Raw genomic sequence first — 27,901 nt, forward strand, 5'->3', positions numbered from 1 at the left:
GATTCAAAACATAATGACACTTTGGACATTTTTGCTTCCGGTCTACTCTTCTTGCCAGTGGTTCAGACTTTATTATGAATGCCAAGTAAATTTACACAATTACTCTCACTGCTTTACATTGGCGCAAAGCACCATTTCCTGTGTGTTGTTCCACAAAAAGATACAATTAAATACATTGAAAAATGTGACAGGAGCACTCACTTTGTGTGTGATGAACATCTACAAACCTTTAACCTCTGCTCAATTCCTGCTAATGTCTTATCTTCCAATAAGCAGTTGGTGGTCTTGGATGCATGAAAAAAAAGCATCAAAAATGCAGGCTGCCAGATGGAAATGTCAAGACTATAAGAGCAGAGCTAGGTTTTGCTTTCTGGTCTTTGTCATGTTCAGTTTGGTTGCTCAGGGCTCGGTGGCATCGCCTCCGGCATGTTCGTCCGCATCCCCTCTCCGCTTGGCGAGGTGTTTCAGCCGGAGCTCTTGTCGGAAGTCGTAGCCGAGCAGATGGGGCTCCCGGCTGCACATGTGAGCGTAGACGTCCGCCAGCGCCTTAAAGTGGGGGATGGTGAGTTCGGTGGGGCGCAGGGTGGGCTCCACATCTGCCTTGCACATCAGCTCCTCTGTGAGGGCGTCCCGACACGCCTCAGGGAACAACATTCTGGGAGGAGGAAGAATCGAGAGGAGCGGCTTTGATTATTCATGATTAATGCTTAAATAGAAGGAAGACTCACCAATTATTAGAAATGTGCTCAATTATTTGAAATCGTGCAAAGAGCTTATTGTTCACCTTTTGCACTTTTGACCTGCAGCGCATTAATTCTCAGACAATGGTGGAACCATATGCCGCAGGTAGTCAGAACTATTTATTTTTTCCGTCTTTCATTCCGGGTATCATTCGAGGCCACCGTGACATCTTATGCTTTGCACTTTTGTAAGAATTTCACTTGGCGTTGCAAAATAGCTGCCTGGGAAGCAGGTTTTCTGTTCGCCATTTCAGTTCAGCACCATTCTGGGACACTCTTCACGGCTGCCACACTTATCCCTACGCACCGTCCAATCTGCGTCCCAACGTAGCCATGGGTAATGCTTTATCACTCTCCAAAGCACGCAGTGAATTGTGCTTTTGTCGATGCGTTTCAGTGTAGCCATCCGGATAGACTGTCCTTAGATTCGCGCGAATCCCTCCTGTGGGCGTTTTATCGGTGGTGGGCGGCAGTAAGCCTGCGTGGTTTGAACTGGATTCATCCAATCACGCTCACTCATTGAGACATTCCCATTATATATTTATATATATATTTTTTCCTCATTGTTTATTTAATTAATTATTCAATAGGTCCATCCCGAGTAGTCAATAGGCATGGCCGCACAATCGCCAGTCGTGCGCTGCTCCCGCCAACATGTCGAATATTCCATCAAATCCGCAGCCTCGTCGTTGCTATGCCACCTCGGTGACTAATAATTGCTACTCTCATTCCCGTAGCCGGCGCGGTGTTGATTTCTGGGCTTCTCACAAGCACGGGGGAGGCTGGGCCGTGCACGTGAGCGCGTCTGTGCGCTCCTTTTGCTTTTGAAGCTCACATTTTTTGGTCAAGTTCCGTTAGGGAATCTTCTAAAGTGCACGGGACGAATTACCGACAAGGTGTGAAACACCACAGTCAGATAACACCATGACATCAGTACTCACCCAATTCCTCGGTGGCAGTACTTCCTGCGGAACTGGAAAACATTCCTGACGATTTTCTCCACTAGTTTGAAGGGCTGCTGGATGAGAGGTTGAACCAGAGGGGTGAAGTGCACAACTCCGACGTCCACCTATGAGCACACAAAGACAGCAGAGAATGTAAAGCTGACTTTGGGAAAGAATTGCAAGAAGGCGTTTGGGGTGTGAAATACACGATAGTGGAGAAAGAAAGGTTGCTGGACTAAAGAGAGGAAAACGATGATGCGGCAGCGGAGTTGTCATAGTAACACCACAGACCAAACACTGAGCTGTCTTTGCTGTGGCATCATTTTTTTGTTCACCTTTAAAGGCTGACTCACCTCTTCTTTTATGTCATTATTTTATAATGTAAATGTTGTTAAATGTCACTCCGAAGCCGTCGTACATTGTATGCCTGTTTGTGACCGAAGTGTAAAAAAAAAAAAAAAATTATACATTTGGATTTTCTTGACACGTTTAGATCCTCCCTTGACCCCACTGACCTTTCCCCTCACAACTCTGATATCGCTTCTGCATACAACACAACATTAAGCTGATTTATTTCGTGTAAGGTGATTTTTCTTAATAAAAAAGGACAAAGAGAAGCATTCGGATTAAACTTGACGCTAATTTGATTAGTGAGATCGGTATTGTGCGATCATTAGCATTTTATGCTGATCGGTTTATTGTCATAATTCACCGATCCCATCTATGTCCGCAAAAGACATTTACTCCACGTCACCATCGTGCCCGGGATATTTGAATACAACAGCAAGTTTATATTTAGCATTCTCTCTTGTCTTTTGATGTAGAACTCTAAATATCTGACAGACAATAAAGTTATATACAGTACAGTATCTGTAAAATGGGAGCGACAAGACAGTTGAGAGAGATGATGCATAATGTGCGGCTCAGACTGCAAGAAAAATTAGCTCTTTGACAATTGCAATAAAACCTCGTACTCCGATACCACCGCGTCCCTTTTTTCATGATCATTGGGCTTTATCCTGTCAATTCAAATGTGACCAAATACACTCGTTCCTGTGGGCATGAAAGCGTGAGTGGAATGCGCCGATTGTATTATAAGATGAAAATGTTGGGGGTGTTGGTGGTCAGGACAGGAGAAAACTTCGAGTAAGGCTTGCTTGAGATATGTTCACATATTTTTGTGATACGGCTCGCAAGCCATCGACAAAACGTTACATAGCCTAGCAAGCTAGTGCTAGCACTCATGGGTGTGTGTGTAAACATGCTGCTGTTGTATTGAACAGATGACTTGACCAGAGCAGTGAATTCCAACATTTTTGAAGTCAAGGCACATAGCGGTACTACAATTGACACATCTCACAGCATACCAACAAACAAAAATGTCACATGAATTGCTGAATTTACGTACCTATGTTCTCTATGTCACTATGCCTCACTGGTATAAAGATATGTGCAAAGAATTTGTTCATTTATTCTACACACATATATATATATATATATTTTTTTTTTTTTTAACAAATAAGTACACAAGTATATACAGTGAATGAACAGATTATCTGAATAGACTCATTGCTCCATCTTGTGATCAGATCGGTGATCATCTCGTTTCAACTCGCTGATCCGGCGTGTGCTTGTGTAAAGCCTATTTCAGATCAATCATAACACGAGTGTGTCAATGCGCCACCCAGTGTGCCATGGATCCCCCTCCCCCCAACCCCCCATTCCCAAGCGGGATCAGTGAAACCTTAAATATTAAATATTAAGTGCTGGGTTTGCATGAAAAATCTTGGTTTCAATGCATCCTTTCCCACACGTCAGCCATTTTGTGATGGTTCAAGTCTTAATTCTGAACACAGTCCCATCTCAAGTAGTTTCAATCATTTACTCTTGCGTTCCCACTCTGACATTTTTGTTTTTAATGCAACAGAGGTTTACAAGTTATGATAGGCCATGTTAATGGTCGAAAAAAAGTTTTCGAGTGATTTATCTTGGTGTCAAGGAGTGTGTAATTGTGGAGCTCCCTGCGCATGTGGTCCTCACTGTTGCCGGCGCATGACGACTTGTGGAGGTGCTGCCCCCCCATCCTTCCCGTGTCAGCCCTAAGCTGACGTGACACGCCGTTGAAGAAGTCGTGACAGACTCGGTCGGCAGAGTTGCTTTAGGAGCTCTCACTTTAACCAACAAGCAAGTGCACACGCTCGCCGCTAACACCCGCCCCCCTCTGTCCCCGATCGCTTGTTTTCCTCTAGAGGATCATCTTCCTTCATCTTCCCAAAACCAGAATGGAATCACACGGAACATCGGAAGACAATTTCATAATCCCACATCTGGGCATTTAGTGGTCCTTTGTAAACAGTATTTGACATGAATGTTATAGCTTAATGGGGGTGGCGTGAGCATACAATCTGCGTGTGTGTGTGTGTGTGTGTGTGTGTGTGTGTGTGTGAGAGAGAGAGAGAGAGAGAACCAATGGCCTGGCAAGGCCGGGCACAGAGGAGCTTAGCACTAGTCGGTCCAGTGGCTGCGTTCTGGCTAAGCGCATACACATCACAGACATCAGTGGTATTACTCATCATCATCATCATAATACATTTCATTCCCTTTAAGGGCTTTTGGGTGCTTTGGAAAGATCCATTAGAGAACAACATCCATAACTTAGTGGTCCTGGATTGGAAGGAACTTGCAGAGAGCTGCGTTTATTCCGCCACTAGTCACGCAAATGATCAACTCGTGCACCCTTCAAGCTTGTATTCTTGGACTTTGGTGACTCATCCGCTCTTAGCCGGCCTTTGCATTGCTGGAGAGACGATAGGAATTAAGTGAGGGAAAGAAAGTGGTCCAAGGACTCGTGAGCGGCTCCTATTAAGATGTTTAGATTTTCAAGTAAACAATTGTGGCTGCATTTAGCTGTGCTGGTAAACCACAGGACTATCTCTTATGACATCTGCAAACGGGCCTGTGGAGCCTCACTGCACCGTGAAGTGCAATAATGGGACGATGCATGTGTGGAGAAAGCTCCAAAATGGCTTTCTTTCATGCAAAATCTTGTCTGCCACATCACGTTACCTTTGTTTGTCAACATCTCTTTCCCCCGCCAAGTTTACGTTTGGAAAATGCATTTTCAAGACAAAAGGATGAGCAGCAGATGTCTGCAATGCTGACCCGGCGCACGGCTCAGAACAGCAACCTTATCGGAATCAATTTTTCCACCTGTCGTGCACACACGAGGGATTTGTCGCCAGCATATACTGAATATCAAAATCACACCACCATCTGTTCCGCGGAAGCAATAAAAACGCATGACTTTAATTCCACCCTCTTCTGGAATAATTGGGCCATTTATATTCCATATTCCATGATTTAAGAGAAGAGCGCAGCGAAAAGTGGATATCGGGACTATACGTAGGGCGGCATTTCAGCCATCAGCTTGTCCATGTCACTTTGCCATGATGATTTATGGCTGGCCTTGCTGCACAGCTTCACTAGGTAGCCCCGTGTAATATATATTGCGCCCCACCATTAATCCTCCCCTCATAACCTCAGCATGCAAGGAAACTCTACAGTAAATCAAATGCCAGCACCTGGCCTGAAACTTCAGGTGCTACCGACATGCTTACACTCCTTTTTCCCCACAGGCAAAAAAAAAAAACATTGAAATCGCGTAAAAGCAATTATCATTTGTAGGCAAAAACAAGTGACTCATCAAAACGAGTTTGTTGTGTAGGAATCGATGCTAAAGCAATGATTCTGAAAACTGCGGTGCAATGTGGATCACGTCAACTCTGGTGTGCGTGTGGAGCATTCACACTTCAGCCGGTGTGTACATTTTGGCTGGTGCATCACATTACAAATGCAATATGGTGCATAGAAAGATTTGCTGGAAAAGCAACAACTTTTTTTCTGACCTACTTGAAAAGTCCAATATCCACATAGACATACTTTTCCACATTTCACGCGTTTGACCTTTCCTCCGTTCAATTCTCTATTACCGCTTTGCTCTTTTGTTCTCTGGCTCCGCCTCCCGTTCCCACCTGCATCACGACGACATTTCACCCAGGGGTGAGTGAGCGAGCTGTAATTTGTCACGTCCGTCGAACGGAAATGCGATGGGAGAGGCCCGGGGGCGCAAGGCACCTTGGAAGCTGTCCCACCAACAATTGCGCTTACATAATGAGGAAAAGCAAAGAGGAAGGAAAAGCTGGGAAGCTATTTACAGGAAGCCGGGAGAGAATACGTGGGAGAACGGCTCACCGGGATGTTGCAACCAAAAACGAAGACTTACATTAATCATGAGGACACCTTGAGAAGAACACCCCCACGTAAGCACAAAAAAGGCAGCCTCTCAACCAGAGACGGCAGCCTATTATACAAGTCTGATGTTGCTCGAGGGCTTTCCAGAGGAAGGGCTTTGGCTTCCTGAGCAGGCAGCCCAGCGTAGTTCCCACCGAATGGCCCAGGGCGTGCAAGAGGACGGCAGGCCGAATCGGCTCCTTTGAGAACTGCCGTCCCCATACAAGTTCGCAAAATCTGTCCAAAGTTGTTCATCACAGGTAACTACTTTCCATGGCCAGTTGAGGTGTGCAACTTCAACCGGCAAAATGTCAGAATCCCATTTATGAAGCGCTTCACGCTGGGCACAGGCCGTGCCAGGCCTGGCGCAGGCGGCGCTGACAGCGACGTAAGCGCTTTCACGTAACACCTTTGCACCTCAGCTGCGGACGAACGGCCATTCTAAAACGAGCATGGGAACCAATTACACAAGGGGCTGCAGAAAGGAGAGGAATGCTAATTGAACGACAAAAGACGCACACGCGGGTCATACAACTGGTCAGGCTGCGCTGCGGGAAGACTGGGATGGAGGGATTTGCTGTGAGGTGATAAAGAAGGGGCAGGTTGGGGAGACCATGCTTTTAATAGCCTGTGAAATCTTCACACATCGAAGTCACACATCTGCACTACTCCACTGTATGTTAACTGCATTTTGCTGCTTCGCTCTTTGCACCTTCACCCACCTTCCTTTTCAGAGCTATTTATTTATTTATCAAATTCCCCGGAGAGCAACACCAGAATCAGCACTTAGGCTCTCATCACTTCCAAGGAGACAGGTCACATACGACTGCGTCTGCAGAAAAGTGGAAAGATTCTTTTTCCGGGAGCTGCGGTAGGACAGAACTAACGCAACATATTTGAAGGAATGTGATTTGAACCATCTAAGTAATATAATTCAGATTGAATATTTAGTCTCTTCAGGGGAACTGAAGAGAGGATTGGGCCATGCAAAAAAAACAGATCGATAGATGTGCAGAGCAACTGCGAGCAGCTGATCTGAAAGGAATAGATGCCACTTGCAATGGTCAGCGCCTGCAGCTTTGGAGGTGTTGCAGAACTGCTTGTGCTGATACGGCAATGAAGCACAATACCAACACAACACGTTTGCGTGCTGAATTGTATCGGTCGATCGGTCATGTTGGTGTGCGCTCTCAATTTGGCCTCTTTGTCATTCAGGAACGGCAGAACGTTCTTGTCACACGCTCCCCTGTTGTATGGCCTCCACTGAAAAAAAGAGATAATCAGAGCTGTATCGGGCAGAGTCTGCGAGGTTAAGTCCCCCACTAACTGATCCCTGATCTACATGATTCCCTAAGGTAGGTTTGTTTCAATCTGCTTCGGAGTTTCCGATACACCGCAATGAAAATAAACAAGTTTTATTTAAATACACACCATTTAGCCTTCAATACACATGTACAATAGTTTTATAGTTCAGGCGTAGCAAAGAAGATAAAGGCGTGTGTGTCATTAATTGTAATATTTCAACTCACTAAAGATATGGATAACTTATCAGTGAGGGATTACATTTTGGAAAATGTCAAACTTGTGGACTAAGTTCTCGCACGTGTGTGTTTGATTGAGAGATGTTGACAAGCTGCACGGACACACTTCCCACTGACAGACGCACGCACGCACACACCGGGCAGGAGAGAGAGGAGAGAGGGCGGGCTTGTGGGGTGGGGGCGATCGAGAATAGAGAGAGCGCCAGAGCACCTTGGCTCTTCCCCCCCAGCAGGCTTCGGTCCATCCTGTGTGGTCCGTCGGGCTGGGGTGTGCTCTCCTCCGCTGTTGCTAAGGAGATGGACGTCTCGAACGGAGCTGCGGTCCGGGCTAAATTGTCCACGGCGTCCCTTCCTCGACTTCCTGTCGTCATTCAGCGTGCAACGCGTGTATGTGTGTTTACCGGAATCATTGCAAACAACGTGACGCGTCAGCGGCAGCGCTGCAGCAGTATCCAGGGTAAGACGCAACAAAAGAAACCGATTACTCCCCCATTTGGGACACGAGACAATTAACCTAGTTTGACTAAAAAAAGATTTTATGCCGGAATTAGTAGACTAAGAAAGTTACGGATGACTTGTGTATTTATTGTTACATTACTTATGCGAACGGAGTGCTTTTTTCGGTTTTAAAAACTGACTGCTGGTAAAAAGTACTCAAATCTCAGTGGAATAAAGACATTTAATGAGTATTAAGGTAAGCGGCACTGCAGCTTTAACTCTCCATAGCCACTGAGCATTGCAAATAACACAAAGTCATGTTTCCCTCTCCAGTATCACCACTGTGTAAGGCACAGGAGAGGAGAGGAGAGGAGAGGAGATAGAAGATGCACACATGCACAATAGATTCCTTTCTGTTGCTTACCTAGGGTCAGGCACAGTCAGCTCTTATTGCTTGTCTTTTGTTTCCAGCCACTAAAGTGCGTCTGTACGAGCTGAATGAGGGGAGAGAGGAGGCAGTGCGAAGGCAGCCACTCTGTCCCTTCTCTCATTTGTCTGTCCCTCCTCCAGACCAGTTGGAGCTGCAGCCGAGGAGCTGAAGAAGCAAGGGTTTGGCGTCCGAGGGAGGGGAGAGGCACGGCGCCGGTGGTCGCCGGTCAGCGAATGCTACCTGGCGAGGACGTGGAAGTAGCATGGCGTCCACGGGCATGCAGATATTTGGATTTGTGCTGGCGCTGCTGGGCATCATGGGTGCCATGGTGGCCACTCTGCTGCCCAACTGGAAGGTGAGCGCCGACGTGGGCTCCAACATCATCACGGCTATCTCCCAGATGCAGGGACTGTGGATGGACTGCACATGGTACAGCACGGGAATGTTCAGCTGCACGCTGAAATATTCCGTGCTTTCACTTCCCGCGTACCTGCAGACTGCGCGCACCACCATGGTCTTGTGCTGCGTACTGGCAGCCATGGGCCTCTGCCTGGCATCCCTGGGACTGAAGTGCACACGCTGGGGAGGGGGCCGGCGTTCCAAGCAGCATGCGGCCATCGCCAGCGGCGGTTGTTTCGTTGCAGCTGGATTTCTGTGTCTGGTGCCTGCTTCCTGGTTTACCAATGAGGTCATCACCAACTTCTTGGACTCAACTGTGCCCGAGAGCAATAAGTTCGAACCCGGGGGTGCTGTGTACGTGGCTTTCGTTTCCGCCGGGTTCCTCCTGATGGGGGGCTCCATCTTCTGCATGTCCTGCTCGGGGAAGAGGCACGGCCCCCAGGACCTGGTCCTGCTCCCCCCGCCTGACAAATTGCTACTGCAGCAACAGCAGCAACAGCTGCTCCAACAACAGGAGCTCCAGCACCAGTATTGTTCTCTTTCCCCACTAGACAATAAGACGGGCTACAGCCTGCAGGACTATGTGTAGGAAGGCAGGGTTGCGTATCCGCAAGCTTACAGGAGAGGGGGAGGAGTGGACGATCACGGTTTATGATTTATGAGTAGGCTGTGCTCCACACAGGTGGGAAAATATGAGAGGGGAAGTAAGTATCTCCTGCTTTTGTGTCTTGCGCCTGTCTTTCTTCTGTTTTGCAAGCACAAGCAGCGGAGGTAATCCCTGAGCTGCACCTTGGAACAAACAGACGGAAGGCGTCAGGAGCACAGATGAGGTGCTGCACAATTGAAGGGAGTCGCTAAGCAAAAGCAAGACATCCTTCATCAGTAAATCACTGAGAGGGTTCCTTGGGGAGTGGATTAAGCAAATAGGAAGGATCCCCCCTCCCCCCGCCCAGGGTTTGAATCGAAAGAGAAAAAAAGCAATCACTTAGCTGCTATTTACAATCTTTTGGGGCTCTCTCAATTGACAACAAACGCAGTAGGTGGACATCCTTACATAAATGGCCATATTTTTGTTTGCTGTTCCAGTGACTTTGATGTCTTGCCGCTAAGCATGCTCTGTGTGGCGCCTGTCTTGTGTTTTAATACAGTGGGATGTTCGTTAGAAGTCTGAGACATAGCCACACAATATGCCTGTGCCTGAAAAAGCTGTAGAGACATTAGCGTGCGGAAAGTGTTCAAAGAGGAGGAGATGTGGGCTGCTGGGCAGGATTTGAGCAAATTCACACAAACAGATGCCTGATCTCCTCCTCTTGGCAGGTGGAAATTTGAGAGAGATGGAGAAAAATGAATGCATGAGTGGACCATGTGGGAGTGGGGTCGTTTTCTTATTGCCCCCTGAAAACACCCCGTCACTAAGCTGTCAATTTTGGCCCATGTAACCATTGCTGGGACACACACACACACACACACACACACACAAACACAAACACACATGAGCGCCCTATTACACATGCACTCCCCCACTCCTTCACATACTTGTGTGTGTCCTTACAGACACAGTAAAGACACACACACATGCTGCTTTTTGCATCTGTTTTCACCCCTACCATCCTCCTCCATGCTACCATGGAAACCAAATTATTGTCTGAGGGCTGGTGCTTGTCAGCCAAGTGATTTGTTTGTGGTAGGACAGCTTTTTTTTCCCTGCTTCGTCCCATTGTTCCATAAGCTTCAATCAGAGCCTCTGTGTACACGACTTAGTCTAATCCCCTTTATTAGCCAGTGAGAAGAGGCAGCATCCATGTTTAATTGTTTAGCCATTTATTATTATTTTTTTTTTGCCCAGACACATTTAGTGGCAAGAGAGGCATAGAGGCAAATGTGAAGTCTTGTTCGACTGGCGCACTATATGGCGGGCAGCTAAAAAAAAACGTTTGAGTCATTCTCCATATGTGACTTGTTTTCCAAGCTTGTCAGCATCGAGGCTGCACCTGTGGAAGGTCTCAATGTCGTAAATAGGAGCCACTTCATTGTTATCACCATTGCCACCCCGCCTCAAACCACACACATGCACACACGCACACTTTCTCTGTCCCGCTTTCGTCACATGGATGTGATAGCTGACGGCAGAAGTCTGATGCGTGTTAAAAGCGTGACCCGACACACACACACGTCTACATACGCTCAGCGCCTCAAATGTCAGGGGCACTGTTGCACTCTCACACATCCATGTCCCAGTGTGCGTGTACGCTTTTCTAAAGAAGGAGTGCAGAAACATTGGAATTATAACTGAGACAGGCTTTGGCAGTGATGCATCGGACCACACGGTTCCCTCCTTCTCTCTCATAAACACTCTAAGCTTTCTGTGGAGCGAGCAGATGGCTAAGCCACGCTCGCCACCTGCAGGCCGACGCTGGCACACCACAAGGCATAACTGTGGGCATGATCTCCAGTCCTGGCAGCCCTCCGGGACCAGATTTCTACGCCATCTTGTCCCAGCATCTCCAACAGAGCTGGCCTAGTGACAATAACTCAGTGCCCAGGCACCAGAACCAATGCAATAAACAAAAGCGCGAAGAATGTGCCATGTCATCAACTAATACTGACGTTTTTGCGTTTCAAGAATGTGCCAAATACTGTAGTCTCATGATGACATTTTATTACTATTCGGAATCCTTTATCTTTATTTTTCTAACGTGTTGTTTGTACGTCAATTGTACATTAGCGAATGTTTTATGGATTTGTTCTGCCAGACTAAGTCTGAAGTCAACTCGATGCTTGTGTGCAGTCCAGGGCGGCTTTCGAGGGTTAGTACAAATCCTCTTTATTCCTGATTTCCCAAAGCACAGAGAGATTCGCTAAGCACGAGTGTGGAGAGGACATGAGAGTGGAATTTTCTAAATAAATATTTTCATTCAGGAGTATTGAAGGGTTTGTGGCAGCTGTACACAAGTATCAATGTGATTATGCTGAGGGATTTCCTTACGTTGTTCCTATAGAAGATACAACACCATGATCATACCATATCTTCTTTATAAGAAGAGTACTCCAATGCACCTTTTTTGTGTTACTATTTTGAGAGTAGTTTGTTTCAAATGGTTGAGCATTTCAAGCTCCCTGCACCAGTACAAACACAACACAAGTGGCACTCTAGATGAGGAAAAAAAGGCAATGACGTCTGACCGCTCCAGCAGGGAGTTACGAGCTAGAGGTTCCTCTTTTTTGTCTGTGCAGCTTGATGTCAGCACGCAATTTCATTAGCTTAGAAATGGCCCGAGTGCAAAGTGCTCCGAAGAATTTAAAGAGTTATGTGCATAGAAACTGTACCGATATATTAATTTATCTTTTTGGATAAACTGCAGCTTATTTTTGTGGATGCTTTAGCACTTCTTACTTTGCCAGAGCATATTTGTGATGATGAGCAGCTCACAAGTTCTGAAACGGTTGTCTCAATGTGCTTGTGCAAGTAGTTCTATTTTTTACTAATAAAACTATTTTATGAAAGCATCACGCCTGCTGGGTATATGTTACATGTCTGGCGAACAAGCATGAAGACGGCAGTCACCCGTCCTGCCAAATTGCCAGAATGTGAGATGGTACAGACCGTGCTGAGCCCAGCCGGCCGACCGAGCTGCTCTTACACAGCACAGCACCCTGGGGAGCGGCGGCATTGGTTTGACTGTACTGTATGCATCCATAATACATTGCCATGTGCAAATGGGTTTTGAAAAAGGAATTCTACTCAGAATGTCGCACCCAAGCATTTCCTCACTGGGAGGACAGCATGAATAATAACCTTCCATGGAATTATAGGTACAAGTAGAGAGAGATTAATTCTGCATTATTAAAGCACTTTATTAGTATTTTATAAATGTGTTTTTACTCCAAAATTATTTTAAACCACGATTAGATGGCAAGAAGAAAATATGCTTGGGTCAAGTTCAACTACTACTGTAGCGTAACCCAGCTGACAAGAGGTGTGGAACACCCTGGACTGGTCACCAGTCAATTACAGGGCACATGTCAGCAAACATGACAGATTCTGCAATAAGCACCATTCAATATAAAATCTCATTAAAACATAAGTCAAGAGAAAATTAAAATAAAATAAATAATAAGCCCCCTACATCTTTTGATAACTGTTACTGTAGTGTCTCACTATTTTAGTAGACAGGTTCAATTCTGACTCAGAAAAAACAGAATATGACATTGGAATGCTATCATTTGCCTAATAGGGAACCAGGAGGTAAGCCATGTACGTAAGTATTTATGGTATAAAAATCAGAAACAATCCAGAGATGTGAAATGAATACCAAAACCTGAAACATTATCCATACAAGTAGCATATATGAATGCCGAGAGTGAATATTATGTTATTTCACTGAAATCTCTGTCTTCCGTTTCACACGCAGCATTTAGAATACAGAAATTCAGGGTTGGCCCATTCTTACAACTGATTGGATTTTGACCAGCATCAAAGAGAGGAAATTCCTGAAACAAACATGGAATATTCACGCTTCTCTCACATTCTCCCACTCCTCGTGGTTATGCAACTAGCGTGGATCTTAAATAGCTACTCCTCTTATTGGGAACACACTAATAAGAGCTTCTCTTCAGTGTATTTAACCTACATTCTCCATCAAAGGCTCCCACCTTGACTTGCCACAATGACAGATCCAAGCATGAACTTAGACGAGTGGGTTGGTGAGCGGGCGACACTTCCAACCAGGGGTTAATCTCACACGGTGCCTTTTTTTTGAACATCCTCCCCCACCACGTCACATTTGCACATATCTTTAGTTGCCTTCTTAATCTACAAATGACCTTTGTGAGAATGTGGAGAAATGGAAACCGTAGGCGATAATGAGGCAAAGACAGCACAGTCCAGCATCCAGGCTGGCAGGGATGAGAGAGACATTCGTCCATTTTCCATCAGTGCAATGGCCGAAATGCAATAGAAAACTACAGTAAATGGCCCGTGTGTGTCACTGAACTTAAGTGCCGCTCACTGTTTTGGACAGCCGTTATGCTTGTGAACGATCATACTCGAGATATAATGTTCTTATTGATGCTGAAAAAGAGGCTTGTGGAGGTGGGGGAGAAGGAGTATGACCTTCCTTTGTTTGGAGCGACTCGTGTCCCTGGCGCACATGCAAAGCTGGGGAACCATGGCAGCGACCTTGCCGCCACGGTAAACTGCTAAGGAAGGCAGTAAAAACCATGGGGATGACAAAGGGACAACGTGGAAGAAAACAAAATACTGTGACAGTTCAAAAGGAGGCCGTTTAATACAGGGGGGTAGCTGTGAGGTTGGGAGGATTTGGTGGCCAGGCAAGGCTAAATGGGAAAAGAAATCTCTGTAGCTGTGTTCTAATTATAGTACCGAAGCAACATGTAGGCTGGTGAATGTTTTCTGAACAATACAAAATTGACACATTCACTTTCACAGGTGTTTCCACAAAGACTAAATCGTGAAATCACAGTACATTACGTTTAAATAGGCACATTCAAGTTAAAAGCTTATAGATTGTTTTTTTTTTCTTTCTGCTGTTATCATACCTTATTAGCAGTGTGAGGCTGGCTACGTTTTCTGTGTGTGGGCACAAAAACGCACTAGCAAATCCTCTTGGGCTTCAAATTGAGCGCAGACAAATTTGCTTTACTTTAGCCAAGTTTCCACTAAGAGGTTTGCCTTAAAAAGGTATAGTTTGCAATGGTAAATCCAGATGACCTTCACGTTTTTCAAGAGTAGGTTGGCTTGCGTTATTTGGAGGAAATATGTGGATAATAACTTCAACAAAGAGAACAATGCTGTATGTTGACATCATCATAAATGGACAGTAGGCTTCACCTTTCAGGTACTGTACCACTGCAGTTGGTCGACTGACAGGAAGAAGCTAAAAAGTAGAATACATATTTTAAGACTCAGTTTGTTTTAACTGATAATTTGTTGGTTTTTGTCCCCGTTGGCATTTTTTTTTTTGTTTAGGGATGAATACAGTCATCAAACTGAAAAGCACTGGTTCCAAACACAGTCTGGCTGTGGTGTGACAACTGCAACCAAATAGCAAATTAGGTTTCCCTCATGCCGGCATAAATATCGTGTTACGTAGCTACATTCGTGCAAACATACAGTACATATGACCCCACCGCCACATCTGCAGCCTGTATTTAGCGGTAGTTAGCAAGTCGTACGATAACAGCACACCTGTGGTCCAGAAAATCAATTGTTTAAATACATCATGAAAGCACAATTTTGCCAAATGCTTCCCTCTGTTTGAGGAGGAGAACGGTATTCATATATATATATATTTTTTTTAACCTTGTAGCAAGAGCAAAACCTCAGGCTTTTAATGTGTTGGCACGGGTCCCTGAAAATAACTTTCCCCGATCCTCTTGATACCACGTTTGACCCGCTTTACGAGACAGGAGGAGGCTGGGATGAATTACGGTGGCCGTGGAGCTTCTGCACAGTAGGAGGTGAGAAAACCGTGCAGCCCCGCAGAATAAATTTGAGCTCTTGCTGTTGAAGGCAGGGCTGGGCCACGTCAGGTCATGGGAAAGGTATCCATCACTGCATTTGCCACTACATTAGTTCACCATCCAAATACCATGCAGAATTTCGAGAGATGATACTTGGACCACAAGCTAAAGGCATAGGCGAAAGGAGAACCAATATATAACAGCAGTGCATACATCTGCATCCTCCCTGGACAGTCACGAGCACTAATGGATGTTCAATGCTGCATTAACAAATTTAATTTCGGCTCAGCTCATCTGGCCTGTGGTCTTAGCTGATGACTGTGTACAAGGCCAACATCTGTAGGACTTTCTTCCCGCGAGGCTCAGTTAGCTGAACTGAGCCATCCGTTGCAACCATTACTCAAGACCGGGCCGATGATGGCCCAGACATACAACCATCTGTTGGAGGTACGGCTCGCGCTCTAATCAGATCCATCTTCTAATGAAGCGGCCTTTTGGCTGATTCTGTAAATAAGGCTTAACTGTGCCGGTCATTTTCCTGACACACTCGTAACGAGCAAATGTTTATTTCATCTAAAATGTAATCGAATGAATTAAAAAAAATCAAATTGAGCAAGTTTTTCCAAAGGTTCAATGATTTGTATTTTTTCTTAACACTACAAATTACTGTGTTAACCCTTATTACACAAAACGCCTGTGCCTTTGAAAGATTTCCTGGTTCTGTTTTCTCACAATTACCCTCCAACTTGCATCACAGTGCCAGGAGGCAACTGCTTACAAATTTTGGTTTAACATATATGGCAGTAATGTTCAAATGATTATGGACTAATAGTTGTACAAATCCGCTCTGTGCTTTGTAGCAGCACATTTTTTAACACAGAAGGATAGTGTAGAAGGAATTATGGGTGGCTGTGAATGATAGTAGCAGTGTACCAGCTACAAAATGGTAGAACAAGGCCACATTTGCAGTGCAACGCAGCTTTTGAAAAATACAGCCCAAACTGTGACACAGTTACCAAGTGCCGTTACCAAGCCGTTTGTCCAGCATCTTTTTGTTCTACCTTTCCCCCAGTGTGCATTTAAAAATTTTCCCAAATGATCTATTTGCTGGGGAACTGTGGAGCTTTACAGAAGCACGTTGCATGTGATGAAGCATCTACTGCATGACTTATAGGGCTACTTATCACAGTCTGAAGTGGACTTTGAAATACATTCTGCTCATGAACACAGCTCCATTCTTTGGCAATTAGCTCATTTCTATGTAAAGATGCCGTGGAGATGAATCTGGATGGCAGGATGTGGAAGGTAATGATAGTTTGATGGGTCCCTCTTGACCCATGACGAGAATATAAATGAGAAATTACTATGATTACAAAAACAGCAGCAGTAAAGATTGCACACACAAACAGTGTGGAGACACTGTGCGGGCTTACCGTTTATATAACACCAAATTGACACAATCCGCTGGTTAAAATGAAACTGATGCAACCAAATACAAAGTTAAAAGAAGTTTTGCCAAAGGTGATTTTGGCATGGCTCCTTGTCATGGTCATTCAGAAACTCACAAAAGTCACAATAAATTTTGTTGTGGCATTTAAAAAAATGCACTCAGGATGCTCTGATATTTAGACGCTCATGCCACTCTACCAGCCTGCCATATACCTTCGAACACAAATTACAATATGAGAGCTCTAGAAACACGGTGTCATCTGGCAAGCATCCAGTTTTCTCGAGCTCTGCTCCGTGCTGCTCGGCACTGGTCAACCCAGTCGCACACCCCCATCATGAAGTAGAAATGGAGGAGGTCATGACGGGCCAGGCAACATGCTGCAGTGCGGCACGTCGAGAAACGTTAGCAATGGTGTGATGAGGTATCACTTCAGTTATGCTGCTCAAGGTTTTCTTTTGTAACTGCAATATCTTCTGTTACAGGCTGTATTTAAGTGAAACGGTCCTTTAAGAACAATGGGGAAAAAAAAATGGCGTTGGATTTTAAAATCCCAGGAATTCAGTAAGTTATTTACTGCATTTAAAAAACAGATTTGAGGATGTGATGTTGAACAAAAGTTTGCATTGTGTGCCTCTGAACAATATTTGATAAAAATACATTTTCATCATAACTGCAAGATGTAATGGCATTATCAGGTACATGGTAGGTGAGTACTCAAATCTAAGTACATGTAGCTATGCTCTGTCTGAAAAAAAGTGGTACCAGTGCAACCCCAGGTTTATACAAGTAGAAAAGCTGACCTCGCTGCCTTTCAATGTACTACGCTGACACTGCTGGACGCATTTAAAGACACAAAATAAGATCTCACAATTCACCTCAAGTTCAATCAATTACTTTGTGTGTGCTGAATTCATCAATTAGCTGATACAGGTTCCAGGATGCGCAAAATGAACTGCACGGCAACATTACTCATTTGGCAGATGTCATCTTTGGTCCACCCAGTTGGTGGATCAGCTTCCACATCTCTTTGTGTAAGCGATCACAATCCAGGGGTGCACCAGTTTTTTTTACACGTGCATACCTTTAGCAAATCATGGCCCCATAGGCTATACTGTAATTTCAATCTAAATTTTTTAATTACTGCATTAGGTTTTTAACGACCAGCAGTTCTTGTTATGAGGTTTTTTTTAAACCTTTCAAATTGCAGTTAGTGTGGACAATGCACCAGTTCAAAACAACGACGATTTTACACATGCTTAGTTTCACTGTTTTCATTATACTGCAAATAATAGGATTTTACTACAGCTGGCAGAGGTAACTCCCGCTTCTTAAATTAAAATGGACGTCTTCTCCATGGTCAGCAGAGTGTATCTCCACCTCTTAAGGGCTGAATTGCACCATTTATTTAGTCCATTAGAGTTAAGCATGCCTGCGAATGCCTCAGAAACTGAGAATATTACGTGACATTGCTCCCTTGCCCAAAAACTGATAAATGATGCAATCTGCTCCAAAACATTAAAAACAACAATTGAGTCAAAGTGTTGAGTCTGAAATGAAACCCAATTGACACAACTTGTATGAGTCAATCTTGTATTACAAGCAATTCAAAATTATGGGTTTAATGCATTTCACTTGGCCAAAACGGGCCGTTGAAAAGCCACGAGTTATAATTCAGTGTGAACAGTTCTTTATTGATATATTTAAAGCAGTGAAGTTGAAAATTGCAAAATCAGTCGCCACCCATAGGACATTTTATTACATTTGTAATAACAGTTAAAATGGTTGCAAAAAAAAGGAAGAAATAGAAAAGAAAAAAAAAAGAGGTGGATACAAATACACAAATGGCCAGCACAGAACCCAGAGAGTGAACTGAAGCGATCCAAAGATCGGGCTGTGTGGGAATGTACCAGAGGAGTGTGACTAAAAAGAAAAAAGTAGGAAGTGGGAGCACGCGGGGCTCAGGTGTGATCTGCCTCGAGTGTATGCCGCTAGGGACAACGCCATCAAAGCGTCCAATCCTGACTCTCTGAAACCCTCAAGGACAATCTCAGCCACTCAATAAGACACAAAGCAGATGGGGGTAAGGAAAACAACGCTGACAAATAAAATAGGACGGACTATCACACATTGCGCTGTGTCAGTAATGCCAACAACGGTCACTCATACAAAATGGATTCGACAAATCCTTCCTAATACATTGATTACTGTCCAGCACCACGGCACCTCCTCCCGCCTTTTACTGTGTCCTAGAATGGTGCACTGCTTATTTTTGTGCGAGTGCACAACATCAATCCACTTCCAAAAAAGTCAATTGCCATAAGGATCGCGTTACACCTGCTACTGGCCCAGAATTGCCACTGACGACAGAATGGAGCAGAGAGAAACTGTGAGGATCGAAAGCCATTATTTTCACACAATTAGGGAAGCACGATAGTTTTTCCAGACAGCTTATTTGGGTTGGATTGTATAGGTAAGTTAAATACAGTTACTTCCAGCCAGTATAAATGATTCAACATACCTTCTAAGGAGAGCAGCAACTCAAAGGCCGACAGCAGAACAATGAAACTAAGGTTTAGGTATGCCAAGAGCACACAAAAAGAAATCACTTTTGTGTAACAATTTGAGCAAATCCCTCTTCATTAACACAATTGGTGAGCCTACAGCCTCAGAAGCAAAGCAATAACACTAACAATTAGACCAGTGATCCGATTTACTGGCAATGCGTGTGTGGTATGCAAAAAAAAAACATTTGCACACTCAATGAAATAAACTAGTATTTTATAACAGCAGAATTGGCTATACATACATCGTGTGATTTTTTTTCCTGCTTATATTCACAGTTACAACACACACACTATATATATAAACGTATATTCAATAAAAACATGGAAATATATTTAAATATATTTTTAAGCAGTGAACAAACCAAAATGGTCTCTTTTTTAAAGTGCAACTTTGCCATGTAGAAATCTTATTAGATAGACTGAATTTGTTTTGCTTTATTTTACATGGTCATGGTGAGATATGAACATATAGTCTGTAATGTAATTATTTTAACACCTTGGTTCCATCATATCAGTGATCCCCAACAAGAGTGCTATGGCACCTAGGGTGCCATGAGTTTATCATGGGTGCCATGGGAAACGATCCAATTTCACTTAATTTGGCCAAAAATTATTAGTTGTTCATGGCAAAATATTTCTCTATCAATCTCTGGCATCAAAAACAGAACTATCCCATGCTCACCCATTGGATGGCAGAAGGTGCAATAAATAAACCTGTGTATCTGCCTTTTGCAATTCATACAAGAGGCATGGCTTCTGTGAGTACCATACACAAATTAGATTTGTGTTAAACAAAAAAGACCCATATTTTACAATAATTTGAGAGGAGATCATCATTATTTCAGTAGCGGAAGTTTTGTTCTGTGGTTTTTGTATGACATTTTGTAGATTTAAAATGTCTCCCTTGAACCACATACGGGAAAAACCTCTTGAAAAGGAACCACTCTGTGCAGATTCCAGTTGAAATAGATTACTTTGATTGAAGTCTTGTTGAAAATGCAAGGAATTGAAGAGTGGATATACTCTAACTTTTTAAAAAGTAATCCTCATGAGTAAGCTGAAATGTTATATTGCATACTTCTCCCCTCTACAAGCAACACACACCAAGGGCAGCATATTTCCTGCAGCAAACCTTTTAAAAACAATTCATTTTCATGAGAGAACATTTTATTTAACCAATTTGGCTGACTAAATTATTTCCATTGCCTAAAATATCTATTCTGCTCAGCCATTGCACGAGTTTAATAGTTTTCCTCCCTCGACAAAATAGCACACATTTGCAATTTAATACAAAGGAAAAAAGTTTCCCTCCAGTCAAGCAACCAGCACACTGCAACCTATGAGATCATTTTAAAATTTTACTGGGCAAAAAATATAATGAGAAGACTATTGACAAAAAAATACTTTACTACAAAGCTTTTTACTGAGGCATTACATAAGAGGACAATTGAAAATACTGTCCATGTATCTCACTGACAGACTGCACATGGATTAATCAGTTGCACTGGACTACCACAATTTGATGTTCATGGGTAAATAATGCATTCTCCAAACTTTTTTTTGTTGCAGCATTACTGTGCCCAAATGCACAAGCAGGGTACAGGCATGCCAGGATGAGTTTGATGTGGAAGAACTGAACTGCAACCCAGTCCTTATCAAACACCTCTTTTAGATGAACTACAACAGAGATTGTCGGCCAGGCTGTCATCCAACAACTGTGACCTCTGTCCTCACCAGCGCTCTTCTGAACGGAATCTCCAACAAACATATTAGTAATATTCCCTAAATGAGTGGAAGCTGTGAAAGCTCAAAAGGAGGACAAACTCTATTTTCACTGTAGGTATCACGCCCTGGAGTCCCAGAACTTTATTTCATATGTCCTGGGCTTACATACCACCATTAAAAGACTCAGTCCTCCGCAATCTTTTATAGGGCGCAGCACTAGGGGGTCTGCTCATCAACCTGTCATCATATTTCCTAATGATATCACTTCCACCAAGTGCCTATTAAAACATTTAGAGGAGGAAAGATGGCCTCGTGTAGGCATGTGGGAGGCACTGAATCATCTGCAGTGCAGTGTGATCCTTCTGTAAATCATGTATGTAAGGTTTGTGTGTGTGCGCGTGTGTGTGTGTATACAGCACAGCATGCTGATCCCTATTAATTCACAGTTAGATATACACACAAAGAGTAAAAGGAACGTGTTGAGTGGCAGCTGACTGTGATGAAATAATCATCGTGAGCCATCTCTTCAAAAGAGAATGAAAAATCAGCCCTGGTCCCATTCACTCTACCACATTTTACCCCTCACAGGGAATGAATTATTTATCGATAGTGCGTCCTAAAGTACCACAGTATCTTCAAGGGACCAAAAGTCCATCCCTGACATCAACTTAACACCTATCCTTTAATTCAGGCACTAAGGAAACATGGTTTCATTTGTATCAGGTTGTAAGGAAGCCCTTGAGTCTTTAAGGCCTTGCGTCTATTATCTCAAAATAAATATCTCAATGCAGCTGTCTATATCCAGTTCTGACATTTTTAATTTTCAAGTCTTTCCAGCAGGGTTTTTATTTCTTTAATACGCCCTCTAGTCTTACTATAAATCCCGGCCCCGAAAATAAAGCAAAAACATCTTGCATTCACATGTTACATAAGCACCAATGTCTTTCTTCCTCCGCTCATCCACACACGGGCTAAAAAACCGCGGCAGAAATGGGGCCTAAAAAAGAATTCGGGCCTCATTACGAGGCGCAGCGCAAGGGTGCCACATCTCAAATACCCACCAGGCATCATTACATCCCAGAAATGGTCCAAAGACAGAACTGAGACAAAAGTGATTCAACACAGTCATAATGAAGCCTTGAAGCAAGGATGGGGGGGGGGGGGGGGGTTGATGGGGACATGACAAGGGACTTGTGATGGGAACATGGGTACAGATGAAGAAGGCCACAGATTTCTTGTTGAGGTTTCACAATTGGCCTCCAGGAAGAAGCACGAAATACTAACAAGACGTCCATCTGCCACTGATGGCCTTGGAGCAACAATTTTACAACTGATAGAAATAAACAGCAAACTTTGGGAAAATAAAAAAATAAAGAAATATGTGTTCTGAAAGATCAAATGCTATTTGAGTAACACCCCCCTGAGGAGGCCTGCGAGGATTTTCTCCGCTTAAGCAAACACATCAGAAGATAATTATTGAAGGGGCAGCAATCAAATGACTCCACAGAAATTAAAAAGACTGCCTCGGTAACAAAATATGAAGCAATTTTGTGCTTGCTTTGACACAGTGCTGAATGCAGAGAGAACCTAAAAATCAAGTCCTACCTCTGGTTTGGGGACGAAGGCCTTTCCAGAGATGGTGAAACGGTGGTGTACGGTGCAGAGGTACTGAGCCATGATGGACAGACGACTCCTATGTTTGCTCTTTGTGCTGGCTGTTAACCTCTGGTTGCAAAAGACAACCCCACAATAATTAGTATTCACTGATACATTTTTTGGTAAACCATGGTTACAGAGTGAGCTAATTCAAATATTCTTAGTCGTCGGCATACTACCAGAATATATTTAGGAACGTAAACGACACTCCATGCCTGAAATTCATAAATGTTTCTAGTCAGTCATAAAAACTGTCTCAATAGCTTTGTGCTTTGGCGCTGCATTCATTTTAGTTATAAGACTTATTGGGCGTCATTAACCATCTGTGCTTACATAGCGCTTACAAACATTTGATGCACAAACCTGGGATTTATAATTATGTTGGTACTTGTTTTAGAACATCCTCAGGCCACGCCTATCCACATTTAATGCAAGATCAGCCAATGCAAATACGTCAAACATCTTTTATCCAAGATGCACAATCACAGTCAATTATAAAAAGTAAGAATAACTCAAATGAGGAATTTGCTAACAGGTTATAAATAAATAAATGGGCATAAATATCCCTGAAAAAGACACTTGTCCTTATATTCACCCTGGTCTGTATCAAGCGCTGCCTTGTACAGTAGGATATGTGCACTTATATGAATCTGTAGTGGCCGCCTCTGACACTCAATTAGGAAGTGCAATCAAACAACTCCTAGTTTTTTTCAAGGCCTCAATACACTTTCTAGTCCCTACAACAACGTGATTTCTAGATGTTTCTGTGATTCCGCATGTGCAATATACATACAATTGTGACATAAGCGAGTTGGATATTCTTTTGCTTCCAAAGCTAATTTCATGAACAACTACAAATGCCTCTTTTCTGTGATATATTTGTACATTACCATATATATTAGCAACATATGCAGTGTTGTTCTTTTGTATGTTATGTGCCATGTTATCTTTCACATCAGGATTCATTAAAAATGATTAATATTATTTGTTGTAGGTGTCTGAGTTTAGCAACCATTCTATTCATTCCAACTTTTTTCAATATAGGATAGAGATTAAAAAATGTATTAGAGCACAGGTGTCAAAATCAAGGCCCAGGGCCCAGATCCGGCCCGCCATATGATTTTATGTGGCCCGCAGAGGTAAATCATGTGTGATTTTTGTTCAAATCTGTACCAAAATTTCAAATTGTCATATCATAAATGATAACATTGAGATATTGCAGGCATTTTTGTGCTAGCAAATATCAACAATAGTTGAAAAATCCATTACCCTTGATTTCAGATTCCAAAACTATTTCATAAATTTCATGTGTAAATATGATGATGAGGCAAAAGATTTCGATGCTTTCAGAGCCAAAACATCCCTATGATGGAAACCATAACGACAATGTGGCCCGCCACAAAAATTAGTTTGACACCCCTGTATTAAGGTTTTGTATCAGTCATCTCTTATGACTTCCACCTCCCACAATGGTTGAGATATTGAAAAAAAATGAGATTTTTTTGGCCAAAAATGTCGACATGGGAAATGTCAACTTTTATTCTGACGAACCTCCTTCAACAGAGTTTAAAAATCCAGACACACAAACTGTGCACAAAATGTAAGTCTCACACCTCTGCGACCTCCTTCTGAAAGGTAAGAGTGAGTCGGGTGCGTCCATATGCAAAAGGCCCGGTCCTGTTGGCCATGTTCTCCAGCCAACTGATGATGAGGGGAGTAGAAACACTGAAGGGAAGGTTGCCAATGATGTGAAGGTTTGGTGGATCTATGGAACACAAACATCAAAAGTTACATTTGGAAAAAAAAAAAAAATTGCAGAAAGAAGAAAGTTAAATGTACAATTTGGAGTTTTGCCAAAATACACCATGAAACGCAGCACGGTGACATACCAGCTAGCTACATTTATATAGCGCCTGCAACTGATTGGTGACCAGTCCAGGTGGACCGTATATCTTGCCCACCATCAGCTGATGGAAGCAGGCCAGATGGGATAGAAATGACCTGTGTTAAGAGCAGCAAACTACAACAAACTTTCTTTCTTTGCTCACCACCTTTGCTTCAAATTGCCATGGCGTGAGTACATGGCGTGGCAGCAGAATTTCAAAGAACACATTTCGTGTATCACAGTTCATAAAACTTGAATTAAGGATGCAACTCATTGATAAAATAACCTCTGACACAACGAATCCAGACACTCGTTTAGTAAAAAAAATTCTCACCGTCCTCCCATGGCTGAGAGACACTTCCTGGGAATCCTCTGTCCATTCTGTAGGTAAGAATGTCACCGTGGACAATCCTCAACCTGCCCGGCGCCGCCTCAGACAGCAGCTGTGGAAACAGAGTTGGAACAACATCCAATTTGAAGTATGAAAGCGCATTCATTAACATGACGCAGTCTCATCAGTCACACTCCAGGTGGCTAATGAGGCAAATAACGATAAATCAACAGTTTAGAAAGGGCAGATGCAAGGAAGTGCTGAAGCTTTTTGTCAAAATGAACCAGTGGCATTGAGAAGTTGGTGCAATGACATTAAGCCATCTTGAGTGAAGATTCTCATTTACCTTTAATCCGGGGATGAAGCGTGAATCTTTCTCCACCACAAGTAGGTCCGATGCTCCGGCATTCAGAATGGAGCGGGTCAAGCCCCCAGGACCGGGACCCACTTCACATACATGGGCATTGTTCAAATTGCCTGCCTGCCGCACTAGTTTGTCTGAAAAGGAAGAGACGGATGATCAAGTTAATGCCTTTGCGCAGGCAATCGGTGTATAACAAATTTTAGGCTTGGAGAAGAGTCGTGTGTCATGTAAATTACACGACACACTCCATTCATAAGGCTTCATCAGTCTTGCCCATCTAAATTTAGATAAATAGGGTGCGATGTAGCAATATATGTGTGATGAAGAGGAGCTGCATTAATCTACCGGTCACCTTGCCCGATAACAATAGAGCACATCTGACCTGCAGTGCATTACATATAAGTGAAGTATATTAAGCTCCACAAGGGCTGATGACTCGCTTTCATTTATTTATTCCTTTAGCAGGAGATCTCCTCAACCTGACCCAAACAGGAAAGCCTGTCTGTTTTAATTCTGGAAACAGGACTATGTGGAGCTGTGCAGTCAAGTGCACTGGTGTAGACAAAATAATGAGGAATAGGAGGTAGCAGGTATTGGTGCAATGCAGATAGAGTGCGAAGAGGAGAGGGAGTGTGTGTGTGTGGCACTATGAACAACCTGTGAGCCTCAAATCCAACAGAAAGTTTTGGGATAGCTGTTTCTCCGCCCGCAGGTTGTACAGCTTGATCAGTTCACTGATGGTGGGCAAAGGAGGCAAGTGGAAAGATGCAAGCTTCCTGGAGGCAGCCATTCCGTTTAAATATACACTATTGAAGTCAAAAGACAAAAACATGAGCCACAATATGCCCGGCATTACAAACCATGAGAGTCATAAATGTCTGGAAAAGGCAACAGGGGTCAAATGGACACTATTATATAGAGACGTGATACAGGAATGTTGCCATGAGTCTTAAATGGTTAATTAATATTTAAGATGTGCACCTTTGAAGGCAGCTCACTTCTGTGTCAAAATGGACAATTGAGCAAGAACATGTGGAGCAATTTTAATCAGGGTGTCCACCAAGCCTCATTAGTTTAAGAACTGTATTACAAAAACAATTGAAACATTGATGTAGTCCTTGGTTATCAAAGTTTCGATTTACTTTGCTTGTATGTATTTCAGCCACGCCATTGATTCAATGCTTTGTTCAATCAACACCCCCAAAATTGCTTCTCCAACTTGTATTTGTGCTGTACTGGATGAAATTCAGATGACGCATTTACACCGAAAGGCCTTGTACGCCATCTCGTGGCCTAGTTAAATACGGCAGTAGAGTACTTTCCACATCAAAGTACACAGCGTCCACCACATTTCAAAAATTGTTTTATTTACTGACATGTTTGACTAATAAGTTTTAAACGCATTTATGAATCTATTTTATGATGAGGTATAAAATAATTTAGTCACAGTTTTTAAACATTAAGTGGATGACACTCCTGCGTTCATTTCAAAAAGTGGTCATATGGACGCCAACTAGATACTTAACGTTGATCATAACTATATTATAATGTCATGATTTACGAGTTGTGACACGAGCAGGCGTTAGCATTAGGAGCTAATGTTTACTCCTCATTCGTTCAGCAAGAGCTAGCAAAGGTTGCGCATAAATATGCTAGTGCGTGGCAGAACGTGGATTCAACAAACTGAGGCCAGCGTGCAAATAAACTGGAAAAAAAACTACACGACCAACGAAACGAAGTAAAGTAGAAACGTAAAGCATGCGTCTCACCCGCGCCGCTTTTCTTCCGGGCATTTCCGCGTTCGTCAGGACAATTACGTCAGACTACCCAATGAAATTGCGAGATTTGGAAATTCTACCAATCAATGGGCGGAGGCGGGGTTTAAAACTTGCCCTTCAACAGTCGTTTGTGTTTATGTGTTGAGAATTCATGGCCAGAAGAGGGAGCTTTGTAAGTGACGGGACGCTGCCGAGTGTAGTTTTCAAGCACAAACTCTGACATTAATACTGTACTAATACAGTAATCAGAATTCCTTCTCCTCAACTTTGAAACCCTTACTTTCTGCTATTCGCACCCATAACGATGTTTTTCCTCCATCTTGGTACTCCCCATTCGTTCTCTTTTGGGTCCAGACGTGCAGCTCCTCGTTCTTGGGACTCACTTACAAAACTCTTGAGAGACACTGACTATATCCACAATTTTAAGACCCCTCTAAAAAGACATGCCATCTAGGTTAGAGTAGGAAATTTATTTCTAAATCATCATAAACTTAAGTTAGTAATCTGACTCCAATTTGTGACCTTACCCAACTGCTACTCATCCAACAATACGCGCGCTCGTTCTGCAATAGAAAGGTATCAGGAAGCCGGCATTTTCACACACGAGTGGATTTATTCCTTCAACAAACACCTGGGTCTCGGGTCCCTCTCTTTACAACCCTGTACGTCTCTGTTCCCTGCAACCGACGTACTCTACATCCGAGTTTCCCAGAACAATTTTTCAAGTACAATCTACAAATTCACTATTGGTTCTGTGTCTCCTGCTGGTATCCTTGGCGCTCTCTCATTGGTCTCCTTTGGTCCGCCGGATGTTGGCCCGACTCATCCCCTGCAGAATCGCGTGCTGGCTCCTCCTGGTGGTGGTTTCCTGACAGTAGTTTTT

At 43.4% G+C, this 27,901-nt stretch overlaps 2 protein-coding genes across 7 annotated transcripts; one reads left to right on the forward strand and one right to left on the reverse strand.

The window, feature by feature from the left end:
- tfb1m (transcription factor B1, mitochondrial) lies at window positions 1-27,681 on the reverse strand. 6 transcript variants are annotated; one of them, XM_061842937.1, is made up of 9 exons: window positions 27,546-27,681; window positions 27,299-27,451; window positions 25,898-26,046; window positions 25,223-25,374; window positions 24,880-24,988; window positions 24,274-24,425; window positions 22,610-22,729; window positions 1,682-1,809; window positions 1-655 (listed from the first exon to the last, which is right to left on the reverse strand). In XM_061842937.1, the coding sequence occupies exons 2-9, from the start codon at window positions 27,316-27,318 to the stop codon at window positions 400-402; spliced, it is 1,086 nt and encodes a 361-aa protein (XP_061698921.1). In that variant the 5' UTR covers window positions 27,319-27,451; window positions 27,546-27,681; the 3' UTR covers window positions 1-399. The 6 variants fall into 6 exon arrangements, with proteins under 6 accessions (XP_061698921.1, XP_061698925.1, XP_061698924.1 ...); XM_061842942.1 differs by lacking the exon at window positions 1-655 and adding an exon at window positions 1,326-1,606; XM_061842941.1 differs by lacking the exon at window positions 27,299-27,451 and having other exon boundaries at window positions 27,650-27,674.
- LOC133513246 (claudin-20) lies at window positions 7,493-12,280 on the forward strand. Its single transcript, XM_061843831.1, has 2 exons — window positions 7,493-7,972; window positions 8,524-12,280. The coding sequence occupies exon 2, from the start codon at window positions 8,646-8,648 to the stop codon at window positions 9,369-9,371; it is 726 nt and encodes a 241-aa protein (XP_061699815.1). The 5' UTR covers window positions 7,493-7,972; window positions 8,524-8,645; the 3' UTR covers window positions 9,372-12,280.
- Window positions 27,682-27,901: the final 220 nt, after the last annotated feature.

The sequence above is a fragment of the Syngnathoides biaculeatus genome, chromosome 15 (genome assembly GCF_019802595.1).
Source record: "Syngnathoides biaculeatus isolate LvHL_M chromosome 15, ASM1980259v1, whole genome shotgun sequence".
NCBI classification, from domain to species: domain Eukaryota; kingdom Metazoa; phylum Chordata; class Actinopteri; order Syngnathiformes; family Syngnathidae; genus Syngnathoides; species Syngnathoides biaculeatus.

What these genes read in the sequence shown, in the direction of transcription:
- LOC133513246 (XM_061843831.1), top strand. Translation starts at nt 8,646, where the DNA reads ATGGCGTCCACGGGCATGCAGATATTTGGATTTGTGCTGGCGCTGCTG.
- tfb1m (XM_061842937.1), bottom strand. Translation starts at nt 27,318, where the DNA reads ATGGGTGCGAATAGCAGAAA. An exon ending in GCTTCATCCCCGGATTAAAG is followed by an intron (nt 24,989 to 25,222) that starts GTAAATGAGAAT and finishes CTGTTTCCACAG; the next exon opens with CTGCTGTCTGAGGCGGCGCC. An exon ending in CTCTCAGCCATGGGAGGACG is followed by an intron (nt 24,426 to 24,879) that starts GTGAGAATTTTT and finishes TGTGTTCCATAG; the next exon opens with ATCCACCAAACCTTCACATC.